At 35.5% G+C, this 18,582-nt stretch overlaps 1 protein-coding gene and 1 long non-coding RNA gene across 3 annotated transcripts in view; both read left to right on the forward strand.

The window, feature by feature from the left end:
- LOC148946442 (neuronal calcium sensor 2) overlaps nt 1–12,745 on the forward strand; it is a 32,370-nt gene extending 19,625 nt beyond the window's left edge. Inside the window, exon 4 of the mRNA XM_089098468.1 lies at nt 11,288–12,745. Within this exon, the coding sequence (XP_088954594.1) occupies nt 11,288–11,599 (312 nt within the window). The 3' untranslated portion in view covers nt 11,600–12,745. The remainder of the gene's footprint in view (nt 1–11,287) is intronic.
- The window catches only part of LOC148946440 (uncharacterized), a 260,044-nt gene that overhangs the window by 187,035 nt on the left and 54,427 nt on the right, over nt 1–18,582 (forward strand). The gene's annotated exons all lie outside the window — the stretch shown is intronic.

Raw genomic sequence — 18,582 nt, forward strand, 5'->3', positions numbered from 1 at the left:
GTTCTATATCTAACCTTGATTTTACTAAATTATAGACCGATTTAACCCTCAAATGATTAGAATGATTTAAAAAAAACTATAATATCCAATTTGTATCGTAGCAGGAAGGGCAATGCTTCTTAAATAAGTTGAAGTAATCAAATTTAGGGTACAATACTACCATGCGGATTTTGCGCAAATTCCGCAAAATCCATGCGGATTTTGCGTTTGTGTTTGCTAATTAATTTAATTTTTAAGAATCATTTGGGGGGGGGGGGTGTATTAAGACTTGTTGGATGCTATGTGGTTATGTATACCGTGGAATTGAGGAGATAAAATTTACCTATTTGAAGGTTCGGATGATTCAAAACTTCATCAAAAATTTAGTGATTAATTGGTATATGCTGTGACGTATTAGATGCCAGGGGGCTTGCGTTTGTAGTATCCATAATTTCTGAACAATTTCTTTTGAGAAAGACTTACAGCCCTGCAGATGCATTAGTTGGGATGCTAAATAATTATTGATGTCTCAATTGACCTTGAGTTTCACTTAAGTTCTAACCAGGTTTAGAAGCCTTGGCTGCTCCAGCCTTTCGGAATTTGTCGTTTCCCGGTTATAATAGTTTTTAAACTGAAGTCCTCAAAGCGATGTTCACATGCATGTCTAGTTGGACGCACATGTCCTTACACGTGTCTTTCCAGACCTCAGTATTCTTGCGGTTCTCGTTCACATGTGAAATTTGGTTCTTGGCTACAAGAAGTTGGAGCTAAGAATCCAGATTTAGATCTTAGAACCCACATGTTGAACAACAAATTTTACCAATTAGAAAGCTTCTTTTATCACAGTATTTATCACTTGGGATTGAGACCTGCGTTTACATGTATACGTAGCTCGGCGTCCCTGTCTAAGTAAATGCGTAATCGGACATTCGTTTTTAGGCATGGAAGTGTTGTTGGATATGCCTTTGAGTGTTACTAAGTGTATAATTTGCCGGAAACAAAACATCCAAGTAAAGAGGCAATGAATTTGCTTGTAGTACGGTTTTTCCTATCATATTCTGGGAAGAAAATTGTCCGTTTTTTGGTGAGGAAAACTTGAAAGTAGTTGCGTTGTTCGTTCGCCTAACTTGCACAATGTAGATCTATACAGTAACACAAGCTGATGTTTTCTCCAAGGAAAGATTTTGTTGGACGTCTTGAGGTCGTCGTTATTGTAGCCGAACCCAACGAGAAAGGAAAACCTATACAAGTTGGATCTTGCGTGATTTGGAATATGGGAGGATAGGGATTAGAAACTAATAGCACTACTTAAAGTGTAACATCTGTCGACTTCGTCAAAAAGCGGAAAGTTTGGGATAAAAATCGTATAATTGGCAGAATTAACCTAGAGTGCAATAGAATTGCACAAGTCTGCACTAAGTAGACTTGTGCTAGCCTGGGAAAATCTTGACAGCTTAAGTAATTGCAAATATCAACTTAATTTTACATTTTTGCCAACAATTTTTTTGTTTGAAATCACCGAAAAAAAAATCCTTAGGAAAATAACTTGAAGTTTTGTTTTTGGAAGGCTCAAAAACTTGCCAAAATGGTGGTATTAAAAAAGCAAGTGTAAATATAAGAATAAAAAAATGTAAAAGTGTAAATAAAAACGAACGAAAAGAAAAGAGTCAAATAGTAAGATTAAATTCCGCTTAATGAATAAAGCAATAAAAGTAAAATATAAAATTCAAAAGGAAAAATGCTAAAACAAACTTGTGGAAGTGGTGGTGACTGTAGCATAAAAAAAGACTCAGATCTGAATATTGACAGTCCTGCACGTTTACCATGAATATCATCCATAAAAAGCGGTAGAAATTCTGACTTTTCTATTTAGATATAGCTCTTACATCAGTTTTTTTCTCTCTCGCTAATTTGCAAGGAATCAAATAATGATTTTCATAGTTTCCATGACGATAAGTCATGGAAAGACTAGTGACCCCTTTAGGAATTCCTTGAGAGAAACTTCTCTTTTCAATAGTTATCTCCTTTAATGTGCTGAAATGTCTTCATAACTACTGAATCGGGAAAATGGTGCTTTCTTACTTTATTTTGTTTTTTAATAAATGGCTAGCGATTTCTTTTCTTCAGTGACTTTAACCTGAAGATATTTTGTTGAGAGCATAAGCTCTCATTCTTCATTCGTGGTTTGGACCTATGTCTAATTACGCTACCCTAAGATGGTTCAAATAGGGTATTCTAACTAATTTAATGCACTTTCCGGTGCAACGTAAGAGCATACATCGACGCTGGGAGGGAGTGTATCCCTTGAAACCCAAAATTCACAGATTTTCCAATTTGTTGACATACCAAAACCCCCCTACATATCTGAAGTTATGTACAATGTACGTATTTAAAAGTTGGCCTTTTCAGAAACCAAAGTAACTGGTTCTCTAAGTCTAGTTTCTAGGGAAAGACTGTTCATTCTTTAAGGAAAAAACTTGAAAATCAGATCTGTCAATAGTCTTTAATCAAGGCCGTATCCAGGGGGGGGGGGGTTCCCCGGTTTGACCCCCCCCCCCCAAAAAAAATGTGTGTGACTCGTAAAACGTAACAAAAATGGACATAAAAAAAATTTTGTATGTGTTTTTTGAGGTTATTGTGTACCCCCCCCCTCCCCTAAAAAAATAGTAACCCCCCCCCCCCCCACAAAAATCCTGGATGCGCTTCTGTCTTTAATGTACTGTACTAATACGCGTTGTCTGGGGGATTTTTACTCCCGTATGTTGTGTTGGCATGTGTGTGCGACCGGGAAGAATGTGGTTAAGCTTAGGTGCGTTGTTATTGGAGTTAATTCCAATAAAATTATTTGCTATGTTATGGTCGAATTTTTTTTCCAATATTCAGGCACAATATTCAGGAAAATATTAGATTTCAATCAAGCCTTTCGACTATGATTCCTTCAAATAAGTCTTGTGTAAGTCCTATTGATGAACTTGGCCGTCCATTTTATCCTGGGGCTCCTGAAACACGCTCGACATTACCCCAGGGGATCTGGAACAGCGCTGATAAAATAGGCTTTGGTACCGTTGAGGACAAAGTGCTACCATTAAAGGCAAGGATTGTTGGGTCGTCGGAAACTCTCTTCTACCTGTATATCCGTCTACGCCCTTTTGAGAAACTGTCGTTCCATATCCCACCGTTTGCCAAGGTGGCATGATAAGACACCACCTATAGGCACATCTGTCCCTCTGGTTACAACAAGAAGGAAAGCCTAGGGAAAAGCACTTGAAAAGCTGCTATGTTCGGGTATGTGCATCATCTGGAACTATCTCCTTTTGGAGGCCTTTCTTTCAAAATTATCTGTTGAATCCTTCAAGTCAAGGTGCAACAGATGCATACGTACGCAGTGATTAAAATGGACAAAAGACAAGCAGTATCCAAGTAAATGACTATGCATCTGTCACACGTCACCTGATGGTATATCAGATTGTAATTTACCAAAGAATGGTTACTAAACATTGTTTCTGGAATGTTGCTCATGGGTACACTTCGAAAACTTCCGCATGCCAGATTTTTTTTTTTTTTTTTGGGTGTGGAAGGGGGGACAACAACAAAATTTTATTTTATAATTTAAAATAAAATTTTAATAAAAGGACCTCTTCACGCAAGTCCTTGAACCCTGGATTAAAATCCCATGAATTAGCTATCCCTGTTGCAAAAAAAAAGAAGCTGAAATTGCTATAATTGAAAAAACGAAACCTAAAATAACAAAGTAATAAGGAATCATAAATTAAAATAATTAGAAATTACTATTAATAACTGTTGTTTCCCCCCTTTTGACCCCCCCCCTACCTCAAGATGCTTTAGTATTCGAGTTGGTGAAGGCTAAATAAATTATTGAACCAAAATTTACGTTTTGGAAAAAATTCGGGATTTTTTCTTGAAAACTCGGGAAAAATTAGGATTTCGTGGGGTCTGGTCCCCAAGGACTCCTTTACGCACGTCCCTGGCCCCTGGAGTAGAATCCTGTGAATCAGCTATCTCTGTTCACTATATGATCTGTTACTGGGACGTCCGATTTCAGTGGCATTGTTTTCAACTGAATAAAATCTTGGCATTGAAGTTGGTTTATTGCTTTGATGATAAAAACTCCATCGTATAATATTCCGGATACCATTCTCCATTGGGCTTTCTAAAACTGAACATTCCCTGCTATATTATCAAGTATGTAAATTGATTCGTATTTTAAAGTAAACAAAACATATTGGGTAAATTCATCGTTGAAGGGGGTTACATTATTCTTCGGTAGCCCTTGGAAGCCCAAAAAGGTTTTCTGCTGTGTTTTGTTGTTGCAAGGCTTGGGCTCAGAACATCTGTGAGGAGAGCTGACGTTCAGATATAAGCGCATATTGATGGACTAAGCTGTAGTAAGGCTTGTTCTAAAAAGCCAACTCACGCTTAATCATATGTAATATTAATCCCAGAATCTTATAGGCATTACTTAGAACTTAGAACTGGATTCTTCCTGGGCCATCTATGGTGCGTAGAACACCGATGAAGTCTCTAAATCTTTCAGGGTTGCTACCGCGGGAAGATTTTCCCACTAGGATTTGATTGATGTGTGTGCACGCCGGAGATCACGGTAGTACGTGCGTACCGTATAGAATCAAGCCCAAACCATATAGAAAGAGTTTGAAAAACAAATCTAAGATGAAAACGGTTAGAAAAAACAAAATACAGAATATGTCGAAAGCTCGGTCATAAATCTAGCCTATCAGTTTTTTTTCTTTCTTCGTTTGGTTTGTGAGTTTGCATCTAAATGTTTGAATTCTGAATATTTAAGTTCGTTCAATATTTTAAAAAAATCCAAAACTAAATTAAAAAAAAATACTAGAGGGCTCATTGGCCCATAAACTGGGGACATAGAGAAATATATAAGTTTAGTAATGCATTTCATAAATAACTATTCATTAAAATAATAAATAAGGAACTTACTCACCCTCTGCTCACATAAATGCAACCAACCCTCTCCCCCGGTACCTTTAAACCACCTAGAAGACTCGATTCATCAGAATCATTTAGAATTAACATCGAGGACTAGTGCCAACTGTCAGAGTATAATGCAATTGTATTGAAGCTTTTGACCATTCTCTGTCTCCTCTTTCCGTTGTTTTAATGTCTACTTCGGGGAAAACCCACTTGAATTCACTTCCAAAGTGAATTGCCAGCAAGCTCGAATCATCTTCGTAGTTGTTTTTTGCCGAAGCTGTAGTGAAAGATTGCCAACTTGATTTGGTCACACTTCATCCTATTCATCCGTTCGACACCGTTATTGGTCTTTTGACCTTTTAGTCTTTATGTTATATTTTCTTTGTTGTCACTGAAGTTCAAATTCTCTCCTTCAGGTTAGATGTAGTTGTCTTTGTCTGATTCTAGCTGGGCCTCTTTTCATGCTTCATCATTAATCTGTGTCAGAGTTGCATAAAATTCTGATCCTTCCCGTGGGGGTAGGGTCGAAATAGGAAAATATACTGCTGCCAACATCTCACTGCAGCCTAAGGCCAACACAGTTTCACATGCTCCTCCTTAGCCCCTATATATTCAAAATTTCACTCTTTACTCCCTACCCTGAAGTTTGAATTTCCTTTACCTCTTATTACAATTTCTTATGACCTCTTTCCCATTCAGTGACGGCCCTGGATGGACGGCCAAAATCGATAATATTTAACAATTAGTTATCCTTAATCCGTGAAACGTGGTCTAGATAAAAAAAAAATATATAGAAGAATACCTAGCTAAGAAAAATATATCTGTTTTTCTTATTTTTCTTCCGCTATAGCCCAAGTAAGTGGGATCGAACCCCATTTATCGTACCGCTTATCGTTCGATGTACGGTCAGTAAAACGAGTACCTAAACTATCTATCCAATCTTTTTTTTTCACTAAGAAAGGGCACTAAAACTTTTAATTTTGATTAGAATAAGCCCTCTGCCGATATTCTAGGACCACTGGTTCGATGCGACCGCCCCTGAAAAAAAACTAAATAAATACGCATCCGTGGTCTTTGTTCTGGTAAAAAAAAAATACATTTTTACATATGGGAGCTTGAAACGAGCTTGAAACTCTAATTTGCTGAATCTGAGGTGCGATTTTCATTAAGATAACTTGACTTTTTGGGAGTGATTCCCCCCTTTTCGAAAATCGGGCAATTTTGATCAGGCTCTTAGCTTTCGATGGCAAACAGCAAACTGAATGAATCTTATATATTTGGAATCAGCACAAAAAGCTAATTCTTGTGATATATCTATTGGTATTAAAATAACGTTTTTTAGAGTTTCGGTTACTAAAGCCGAGTCGCTCCTTACTTACAGTTCGTTACCACGAACTGTTTGATCAACAGCCTTTATTCTCTGTTGCCTCAATATATCACATCCACCTCAAAGTAATGATGTTTGTGTAATCAAGGAGGCACACTTGTGCCTCTATAAAGAGGCGACCCACCACAATGTTAAGCGATTTTAGGTCCTAGAGGTCGCAGAGAGACGGTGGTGATCGCATTTTGTAGCCCAAACTCAAACTAAGAAACTCGCAAAATTTCATTCTCCTCCGACTTTATCTTCATGGGGTAAACTGGGCCGGAAGTTTCGACCCTCCAACCACAGCCGCCCTTTAACGTTGTCCGATTGGGCTGAAATTTAGAGGTTGAGCTTTTCTGGAGCCCAAGAGTTCATCCTCGAAATTTCAACTCAATCCGATCACTTCTTCGCTGTTTTCAAAAAACCACATACAGGCACTTAAACTTCAGTTCTCTTTCTTCTTTTTTTCCACGCCTACAGGTCACAGTTGGCAACTGATCCAGGTGAATGAGGACTCATTCGAAGCAGAATTTGACCTGTTAGTGCCTTTTGATATTTTTAGACCAAAAAAATTATACCCCGAATTTACATTTACGGAAAACCTCGTTTTCATATAATAGCCCATGTGAATTTTCCCACCACAGACCCCCTTTTACGTTTTCTGATCGGGCTGAAATTTAGGGAATAATCTTTCCTGGGGCCTGGGAGCTTATCCTCGAAATTTCAGCTCAATCTGATCACTCCTTCTCTGTTTTCCAAAAACCAAATCTCAAGTTTTGTGGGGAATTGCTTGCCTCAAAAATAGATTCCCCTTACTAAGAAACAATTACAATTGTGTCTCTTTAGTCCAGCGGTCGAGACCTCTGACTGTCAAGTGAAAAACCGGGTTCAATTCACTGTCAGAGGAAATTTTTTATATACTGAATTTAAACTTTAAAAAAGAAACTCAGTTTATTTTTTAAATTATTTGAAAAAAATTACGTTTTCTAAATAGTTAAAGAGGCTGAGTTACAAGGTCGACCCTTAAAACGTACAGGGATTAGGAGGCACAGTTGGGGGGCTGTTAAAGAGGCTGAGTCACAAGTTATAAACTGTACAAAAACGTGCAAAAATTATTTGAAAAAAACTACGTTTTCTAAAGAGTTAAAGAGGCTGAGTTACAAGGTCGAACCTTAAAATGTACAGGGATTAGGAGGCACAGTTGGGGGGCTACCGCCCCCAAACCCCCGCTTTCGCAGCATTTAAATAAACAAAAAAGTTTTTTTAAACTGAAAGTAAGGAGCGACATTAAATCTTAAGACGAACAGAAATTATTCCGTATATGAAAGGGGCTGTGCCCTCCTCAACGCCTCGCTCTTTACGCTAAAGTTTTTATTGTTTAAAAAAAAGAGTTGTGAGGAAAGTCAAACTTTAGCGTAAAGAGCGAGGCGTTGAGGAGGGCACAGCCCCTTTCATATTCGGAATAATTTCTGTTCGTTTTTTTCCTTACTTTCAGTTTTAAAAACCTTTTTTTTTTATTTAAAGGCTGCGAAAGCAGGGGGTTTTGGTGGGGCCCGCCCCCCAACTGTGCCTCTTAGTCCATGTAATTTGTAATGTTCGACATTGTAACTCAGCCTCTTTAAATCTTTAGAAAATGTAGTTTTTTTCAAATAATTAGTACAAAAGGAACCCTTCTTTACTTCTCTGAATAGTAGGTAATCCTGGAGATAGGTTTTTCTTCTACTACCCTTTTCTGCAATCTCTCGTATTAGCTTTGTTTCTCAGAAGAAAGCAATTGTTTTTGGCGCAGTATCAAATATTCCAATGAAATTTAACACAGTCTATGCACATTATTCGCTTTCATAAAGCTCATTGAATAAGTTTAGTTTCTCTAATAAATATAAGTATTTTCTTTGATATTTTTGGCGATACTTCTACAAGACTGTTTTTTCAATCTTAAGTTTAAATTTGAATTAATATTATCAATGTTTGTCTCTTTTTTAAGGTCGCCTTCAATTCCTATCACAAGTTTGAGTTGCTGTAAATGTACTGAAAATGTTTACAAATACATGGAGAAAAAGAGAAAAGGGGATAAGGAATAAGAAAACGGGACAGAGAGAGATAACACTCTAATTATATACTCTAAAAATCGATGTTTTCTAGAATCTCTGTGCAAATCAGGGATTGTTTCCTCGTTCTCCGTGTGAGATTGGCATTAAAAAAAGCTTGGTAATTGACTCCTCTTAAATGGTCCATCGACACTATTGTGGTTTGCGGTTTCGTGTGTAAGGATCCTGGTCTTAATATACCAAGGACAATGAAAATAAATCTGATTGTTTGATTGGGTTAAATGGAGACTTACGTAAATATCTTTAAAAATGAGAAAAATTGGGAATTCAAGTTTTAATAGAAAAAAAAACAACATATGCAGCTATGCATTTTTTTTTAAATATCGGGTACCGAACTTAAAAAAAAAAGAAAAGAAACGCGGAAAAAAAGAATCAGCCAAAAAAGTAAGCTGAATTATTTGCAACCAAACAGCTGTAGAAACTTTACCTTTACATTGAAGGTGGAGCTCTCTTTGGGAATCATTTGGTTTGTAATGTTTGAGTTTTACGGGCAGAAAAGTATTATTTTATTTTTAAATGTTTTATTTTACAAAAAAGTATTAAGTATATAAAATTTAATTAGTTATTTTGCTTATTTATATTCACGGCTCACCTTGGCAACACCGGCGAGATATTATGCCGCTCTCAAAACTTCCTAATTTTGAAACAGCCATAAGGAAAATTTTAAAATTCTCCTTAAGAAATTCTGAGTATAAGGTATAAATACACCCAAGGGGATTTTGTATTTTATGTTGATGTCTTTGGTTCTTCACCAATGTTGTATAATTATCTAAGATTTGCAAATAAATCTTTGCTTTACTTTTCTAACCTTATACTTAAAGAAATCTGGCCACTTCCTTGTTACTCTTCCCACGTTTTCAATTAGTAACTGCGGAATAAAACATGAAACTTTGTTTTATTTTATGGGCGTCCCAAAACAGGAGTTTATTCAGGTCAAGGGTATACATATAGATGAGTAAATAGCTCAGTTTTTTTGTTTGCGGAATTCAGCACTAGCATATTTCAGGAAAAGGATATTCAGGAATAGCAATTTATTCAGTTAATGGTAGGGTTAGTTTATTGTTAATTAACTTAATTAATTAACTAAATTATTAATTAATGTCAATTAATTAATATTAATTAATTGGTTAATTCATTGTTAAATATTTTTTTCAGTTCTCCGTCCTTAATAACTGGTTTGTGTACTGGGTTGGGAATCCTTTTTCCGAGGGGTACGGGTTCGATTCCTGGCGTGGCTGGTTATTTGGTTTGGAACGGGGGTCAGTGGAGTAACTCTGTAAGCTCAGCCAGAGTCGATCCAGCTCTAAATGGGTACCTGGAGAAATCTGGCTAAGGTAAGCAGGAAGGGTGTGCGAAAGCGCAGGATGGCTGGCCCTCAACCCCCAATTGCACTTCCTGGATGAAGGGTCGTGAAACGAAGATCGGCACCGCCGGTTTGGACCTTATGGGTCTAGTATCGTCATGCTTGCTTTTCTTTTTACTTACTTTAGTTTATTCAGTTACTTTTGATCACTTTCAGAAACGGAAAGCGATTCACAAATTGTTGCAGCAAATATACCAGTTTACTCGCTGTCTTTCTTTTCCTCTTTAAGGTGGTGCATCCTATATAGTAGCTGAAGTTGTTAAATGTCTGGGTGAATATCCCGATCTTTCGTTGGGTGGATGAAAGATATTAAGCCTAAGTTGCCAGACATTACAAAAAAAAACAACAAAGAGAAAAATCTCAATGAAAAAAAAAACCAACAACAAACGAGACTGCGGCCAGTGGAGAGAAAAGAAACGACAAATGTAAAACAACGCGGATATTTCGCCTGTATCCAAACAAGTTACTCTGTATCCAGAGTAATTAGTGTTCTCACTGAAGTAACTCTATTATAGCATCTTTTCCTTACGTGGATCAGTTTGCGCCAATTGTATATTTTTTTTTTTGTGGTGGTGGTTTTATTGGTTTTTTAGTTTTAGCTTGTTTTTTTTTTTTATGTTGTTCCTCTTGTGTTTATTTAGTGATGAAGAAACCTTTTTTGGATAAACGTAAAATATTCGCGTTGTTTTACATTTGTCGTTTAGTTTCTCTCCACTGGCCGCAGTCTCGTTTGTTTGTTTGTTTTTTTCACTGAGTTTTTTCTCTTTGTTGTTTTTTTCGTTGGGTGAATTTATGGACATTTAGGAACAACAATTTATTCAGGGAATTGCAGAATATTCAGAAATAAAAAGACACTCGTGAATTCTCTCAGTAAATATTTTTACATTTTCTGAGATATTTTCCTGTCTAGTATGAGGCGCGGCATCCTCTGAAGGGGTTAATTATTGTGTGCTTGATTGCTTGTGAATCCCCAGGTGTGTTTTTTTTACTTTTTTTTATAGCCGAACACCAATATCATTAAATATAAGTAGGAACTTTTTTGGGTTACCGGAACTTATTCTCACTTGAGACTTTAGTGTTTAGGCGAGTATGCAGTAAAATGTGAACACTTACCCGAATTTTTTAGTCTTTTTCTGAAACAGCAATTTATTCAGGCAATTTTAGGGTAGTCAGATGGTTTGCCTTTTTAGCAGGCGAAATATATGTCTCACTACTTATGGTGCTAAATTATATCTAGTTGTTTTAGTATCTACTGTGTTTTTAGGGGGTGGCGATTCGGGGTAGGGGTAATGGCCACCTAGATTCTGAATCTTTTAGAATTTTTTCATTGAAAAAAACATCCAAAGAAAACAAAAATATCCCCCACATAGATTTTGAAAAATACCTTTTGTTTCTTCGTAAATAAAGTCGGAATAATTATTCCTGAATCACTGTCATTATTCCTGAATCGTTATCATTATTCTTGAATGTGTTTCATTATTCCTGAGTCTTTTTTCTTTCTAGGAATTTTTATTGGCAATAGATGTAACTTCGGCAGGAACTCCCGAGGAGAAATTAAAATGGGCTTTCCGTATGTATGACGTGGATGGAAACGGTGTAATCGATCTTCAAGAAATGACAAAGATCGTTCAAGCGATATACGATATGCTAGGCAACGCCTCTGCAAGCCGTCCTGCTGACTCCTCAGAAGATCGGGCACGGAGTATCTTTGCCCGAATGGACGAAAACGGTGATGGACAGTTAACAGAAGAAGAGTTTCTGCGAGGGTGCCTACAAGACGAAGAGCTTTCTAAGATGTTATCTCCTGGGATGTAAAACTAATGCTCAAAAATCTATGCAATGACAATCATAAAATTAGAGAATAAACAAGCCTTGACCGCGTGGGTGTCTTCCGCACAACTAAACGAATTTCTGTTTCAGCCCGCCCTTGTATAATTTCTGGAAGATTGTCCCAGTGATAAACTGAGTAATTGTGACTTCTTCTTTCATTGCTGTATGGTAGACACTTGCATTGTGCCAGTAACAGTTTTTGTACATCTTCTTTTTTTCCTATTCTTATCAAAAAACTTAAGATTTTGTGATGTTTTATTTATACATTATTTTTGACAATGCCTTAGTGATAGTATTTGATTATATTGTGATTCCAAGTTTCAATTGATGAATGTACTGTATTTTTTCAATTTTCAAATCGGTTTTGTTATTGGTAGTCTTTGTGATGTACTCTGCTGCTTCAAAAATGAAGAAACTCATCTCTTTATTCTCTCTATTACGTATAACCAACTGATTCTTTTCATTTATATGAAATATCAGCTATGTTATTTCCAAGTACCAAGGACATTAAAATTAAAAATTTTGCCTCCTTGGACCCATCTTAGATCAATTCATCCTTGAAAACTGCGGTTTTCTAAGATTTTTCCTTTAGTTGTTTCAAAATTATGAAGTTATTAGGGCAATATCACATTTTCCGTTAGTATTGCCATTTTTGGCAGTAATAATAAATAAGCAGTGCTAATTAGTTAAATTTGACAACCCCTTTCATCTATAATAAATCAAACATTAGAAATTGTTGATTCCTAAAGATAACTAAACCTTCAAAGGAAAGCTAAGCGTTCTTATGTTTGCAGGGTTGCCACCCCTATTGATTTATCACTATTTCTAGTGATTTTTTATACTGCAAAAATAATAAAAAAAATAATCAGCCCATAAATCACTAAATTATTGAAGAAAATCAGTAAATCAACCAGAACATCACTGAAATCAAGTGATTTTTTCCTTACTGGGTGGCAACCCTCGTTGTTTGGTGGGACATTTTCTATCTTATTGTTCGTTGATTTTACACCTACATTTTTTTTTCTTTTAATTTGGCACCTGCCACTACCAAAAAGTGTTTAAATTTTTGGGTTAAAAAATTTAATGCCCGATTTTTCCTAATTTTTAAAGATATATATGGTTGCAATCAGATTGCAATCAGAAAAAATTGCAATCAGATTGAATTTTCACTGTCCTTCGTACCTTTAAGACAAATTACTAAGGAAGCGGTGTTTTTAAGATTTGCATTTTTATGTGTACTTTTAATATTTATTCAATTTGATATTTTGGCTGAAACATTAAAATTAAGAGTAGTTGTGAGAGTAAGGTTGTTTGTTAGGTTTTTTCACGAAGAAACCTTAAAAGTCTGATAACCCAATGAAAAGTCCAATTCTTGATAAATAAAGCTGTTCAATAATAATAGTTTCTACTATAAATGAAGATATCATCTAGGCGTGTGGTTCACAAACTTGTTTAGCCTACAACCTCATATTTAAAAAAAAAAAAAATAGTCACCGTCCTTGGAGATAATTTTTTTTTAATAGAAATTTAACAGAATGATATAAGTATTAATGCTTCTACCTTTTTCGTAAAATACTGTAAAGAAAAGTGTAAATTACAAACGTCGATGTTCGGAATGATTTTCTTGAACTCGGAAACGTTTTCTTGAACTCGTGAATGGAAAGGTACCACAATGATAAGGTCAAACATTCGAAATAACCCCAATGAGAAGGAAGACAATTGTTTCTACTATTTCTATACCGACCCATCGGTACCTATCTATAACGAATAAATCGACGTATCGAGCACTATCGAGTGTATCGGGGTAGGGATTAGATCGATGAATATCCCGTACATGCCTTGAATAGTTTCTTAAGGTTGGATACATATGGTGTTCTAAACGAATTAGCCCTAATATTGAAAGTATATTGCATAAAATTAAAAATTTTTGGCTCTATTTTCGTTAGCTCTACATCACTGTCTGCAATGGATTTACTGCACTGTGTGAGATCATTATAATGCACGTGCGGCTATCATCACCCCTTGAATTGCTCCAGTGCCTAATAGGGGGGTGGTTACACACACATTAGGAATTACTGATCTAGGCAATAAATATGTATAAGATAGAACTGATGACTCCTGAAAAAGACACGAGCCAGAGTAGGAGTAAGACGAAATGAAAATTTGGAAAAACGGGTATAATATTTCAAATAAAACACTGGAAAATGACAAAAAGGCCTTTTTTTCATTAATAATAATAAAAGTCCATTTTGATATTTCAGTTTCAGGCACGGAAGCCTTTAACAAAAAAGGCCTTTTTTTCACTAATAATGATAAAAGTCCATTTTTCATATTTCGGTTGCAGGCACGGAAGCCTTTAACTAAAAAGGCCTTTTTTTCACTAATAATAATAAAAGTCCATTTTTGATATTTCGGTTTCAGGCACGGAAGCCTTAATCAAAACAAACTAAATCAAATACAACGCATAAAGACAAGAAAAAAAAGAAAACGATAATAGCTCATGCAGGGGGGGGGCAGTTACACCCTCCAATAATCTAAATAAAAATTAGTATATAGCCCATGCCCCTTGACTATCCGGATGTGGATGCCTCTTGCCCCTGCCCCCCTCCCCAATAAAAATCATGGTGTTATGCCCCTGATTAGGTTGTTTCTGTGATATATCACAATGTAAAAAAGCAACAACAGGGGTATAGTTTGTTGTTAATTTGATATTGAAATCTAGCAAAATGAAATAGTCTATTTATTTTTAAAAATTACGTGTGCCCTAGGTTAAAACAATTATAATTAACTACAGATCTCTTTTATTACTATTAGTGAAATAAGTCACAAAATGGGGTTTTGTGGATAGCTTTCCAGAAGTGATAGCTAAATGACGGATAGAAGCAGAGGCATGCAACTTTCAATGTTAAATCTTTTTTGTTATTGCTGTTATTGCAACCTTAAGTCTTTTTTGTTATTGCTCACTGTCTTATTTAAAATTTTATGCCCTTTTAATCTTTTAATCCTAACAAATATTGTTATTCAACAACAGACTTATTTGTTATTCAACAAAGACTTTTTGTTATTGTTCACTGACTTATTTGAAATTTTATTCCCTTTTTTCTCTGTTTTCATTTACTTTTATTTTGAAATGGAAAGGCACTGGGGTCTTAGAAATTAGTTAATTATATTATACAAATTGTGGTACTTGTTAATTATCCCGAAAATACTCAAGAAGTGAAATTAGGTTAATCATAACGAAATATACCAAAATATGATGAAAATAAAACTTAAATTATATATATCTTATGGAAACTACAGAAGAGAATTATGGAAAGGAAGCCGCCCAGAACGCATTATCTTAAATACCTAACCACCTCTATATATTAAATATTTAATTAAAATATTCCTGCTTCGTAGTTTTTCTCACTAAGACTATCCTAATTATAACCGAATGCGAAAGACAAACCGGTTTTTTTTCAGATCACACAGATCAAATTTCTTGAGTGTTTTGGGGATATTTAACAAGTACCGAAAATATAATTATTTATCTCAATAGGAATTATCAGCGCTATAATCGAATATGGAATTATTGAACAAGATGAGTTAACTCGTAAAGAAGAAAACTGAGGATATTTACAGCCATTAGAAATGAAAATGCGATGTAAATATTTCTATGTGCAATGTTAAATAGAAGTAACGGTGGTATTTTGGAACTGAGTAGCCTACGGCTGAGCAGAGGCCTCGGCCGAAATATTCGCATTGTATTTTCATTTTCACTGGCTGTAAATATCCTCGTTTTCTCTCATCTTGTCATGCTGAGCCAGTGTGGTCTCTGAAGTTTCATAGAAATTATCGAATGCTGATACATTTTATCAAATATTATCGGATTTTAGCCAATGCCATAAGTACCACCCTAAAAAAAAAGAAAAAAAGAGCACCTGCTTCTTCTTTCAATATTTAAGTTTTGCCATCAAACTTGATTATCTCAAAACTAGTTTTTTTTTCGAGTTTTACCAGGAGACGACAGACCAATGACATGTTAGTAGTTTGCATTAGGACTCTAACTTGCAGATTGAAAAAATATTTGGTATTGTTTTATTTCATATTAGATCATTAATAGTTTGTTAGGCATAAGGAAAAGCGTGAGTCTTCGTATCTGATATAATTTTGATGAAACAGGCCTATCCATTTGATCTGTTGGATTATCTTCAGACGCTTTGGGCAGTTGGAAAGAACTACATAGTTGGGTTGAAGAGTCTATTTGATATTCTCTGAATGGTTCTTTTATCGAAATTGTAAATCCTCTACTATTACAATGTAGGACAATTTATTAACGGCGGTAGGCCCAAGGGTATTAGCTAAGGCTTTGAGTTCTGAGTTTTTTTCTTCTCTGTTAATATGAGTTTAATTTTTGAGTTTATTTTCTTTTTTTTATTCGTTTTATTCATTATTTCTTTGACTTTTTGTCTTCTTATTTTTTTTTGAATTAAATTAAATTCTGAGCTTTACAGGGACCCACTTTTATGAATGCAGAAATGCATTTAATTACGTCCTGTCAAGGGGAACAGAGGATGGTAGGGGGGGGGTAGCTGCCACAACGCAAGACCGAAACTACATATAGGTGGAATATTTTATAATATTAAGTGTTGATACTTCTAACCAAAGAATTGCGATACCAATTTTTTTTTTTTTCAAGATCATCGATTTGTTAGTTTTGCTTTTTTCCCCGGGGCAAGCGGATGTAACGGAAGATGATAGGGAATTGAAGGATTGCTCATTTTAACTGGAGCTTTTAGTCCTAACGTCCTTTTTAGAAATGAAAGAGATCACGCTACGGCAAATTACTATTCATATTCAGTTGCTTTTTTTTTTTGCTGACAAACAATAATGTTAGCCCACAAGAGGCCTAAGCCCGAAATTTGGAGGTTACTATCAGTTTAGAAGAACTGAAAAGTAATATGTACAGAGCAGCATGATGCAACGCAGTGGCGCTCTTGTCGCTATTTACTTAAGATAGAATCAATGTACTGGCAATAATTTGGATTTGGTACTTTACTTTCCGGTTATTTTTATAAGTATCGATGTCTACAAACGGCAAGGGGAGGGGGGGTCGAAATTATTCTACTAGGCCTCCCCTAAAGGCATTTTAGGTGGAATTTAAAAGATTTAGGGGGATACAACTATTTTTGACATCATGTCCTTATCTTAAAAAAATCCTTTTAGTCGTCCATCCTAAAAGGCTACAAATTTTTGCAACAAAGTAAATAATTTCATTTTTTTAAGAAAGGCTTTTTTGGAGAGGCAGAACTAAAAGTGTAGTGTATGTACATTAGTGTATGTATTCACATATCTGCTCTTAGAGGGTGGACTCCTCCCCCTCCCTCTCCATGTACATTAACTGAATGCTTTCCCTCTCGGGAAATTTGTTTCAATTGCACATTTTTCGTAATTCTACATTTAGGCAAAATCCCTTGGCTCCCACGAGTTTTTGGGGTAATTTGTCTTTGCTTTTTGTTTTACCGTTGGTGTTTAATTGCACTTTAAAAAAAAATATTTTATGTTTGAATCTGTCTTTAAACAAAAGTTACGCCTGTTTTAGAAAAAAATCAAAATAATGATGAAGTAGTTTGCTTTACATATTGTTCCCTGTAGTAATGTGAAAAGAGCTCTGTTTCAAAGCTCATTATAATCATGTTTACCAGGTTTCCTTGGTCATGCTATCATAAATTCTGGTAACTCAATTGAGCTAATTTGGGCTACTATTACCGATATTTTTTTCATCGGGCTAGTTTTTTGCCTGAATGGGCTAACTAAATAAAAAAAAACATTAGCAAAATTCTATCTTTACTATCCCAATTGACAGATCTAGCCCAACCCGAGTATACTGATTCTGATCTTTGAACCGAAAGAAAGTAATATGCAAAATAAATGTAAAAGATATTATCATGGGTGCCCATAAGCTAACTTCCAGGAGGGGGGGGGACCCACGTCTAATTGGCAATTTTAATGCTAAATAATAGAAATCTCAGAACAAAAATATAAAAATAAGGCAACATAATTCAGCCAGGGGGGGGAGCAAACAACACCCCCCCCCCTGCCTGCCCCCCTTATGGGTGCCCATGGATATTATAATATGACAATCATTATACCAACTCTGCAATTTTACATGTTCTTTTCTTCAAATAACGAAATAAGCTTTTAAATAATTGAAATTCTGAAATTCGTTTGGGATTAGTATATCTTTTTAGTATATCTTTCTTGTAGCTAGGGAGGGGTAGGGCCTACTAGTTCTGTTAAATTTACACATGAGTATACACGGCCAAGATTTAAAAGCGCACCGGATGACTTTTTAGGGAGAATCTAACATTTCAATTAGACGTTTTTTTAGTGAAATTTAAAAAGAATAAATTGAATTTATGGGGGATTTCGCCCCTTAAGTTTAACTGCGGTTTTTCATTAAATAAGAGCCATTCCTGGATTTTTAATGGATAGTTATATAGTTAGATTTAGTCGACAATTAACTCAAAATTAAATTGAAACAATAAAAGACAAATACTGCATCATATTCCCCCTGTATTAGAGGCCTATGAGCCCCCGAAAGGCTAAGCAAGAAGACCTAAAAAGAAGTGTAAAAAATAGGGGGGAAATATTCCCATTTTAATCAATGTAATAATAAAGCCCCTACTATCATCGCGTTTACTAACCTGTTCCCAAAGCGAGGATTACCAGGGCAGTGTAGATCAAGAGGATCATACTGTGGTTAAATTCACCACTCTTCCCCTATGCTCTTTTTGGGAACTGGTTTGCAAACTGGCTTAGCTATTGCCTCAGAAGTATGACAATTTCAGATGCGACCAATAAGCGTGACAGTGATTATTTGAACTATTGAATGACTTTATTTCTATTAATATTAAAATTCGCAGGTTTCGTTCATAAATCTAATGATTCCCTATCTTATAATAGTTGCCTGCTTCGAAATAATATAT

Source organism: Artemia sp. Qi Xiang Cuo, chromosome 12 (genome assembly GCF_049724085.1).
Source record: "Artemia sp. Qi Xiang Cuo chromosome 12, ASM4972408v1, whole genome shotgun sequence".
Classification (NCBI taxonomy): Eukaryota; Metazoa; Arthropoda; class Branchiopoda; order Anostraca; family Artemiidae; genus Artemia; species Artemia sp. Qi Xiang Cuo.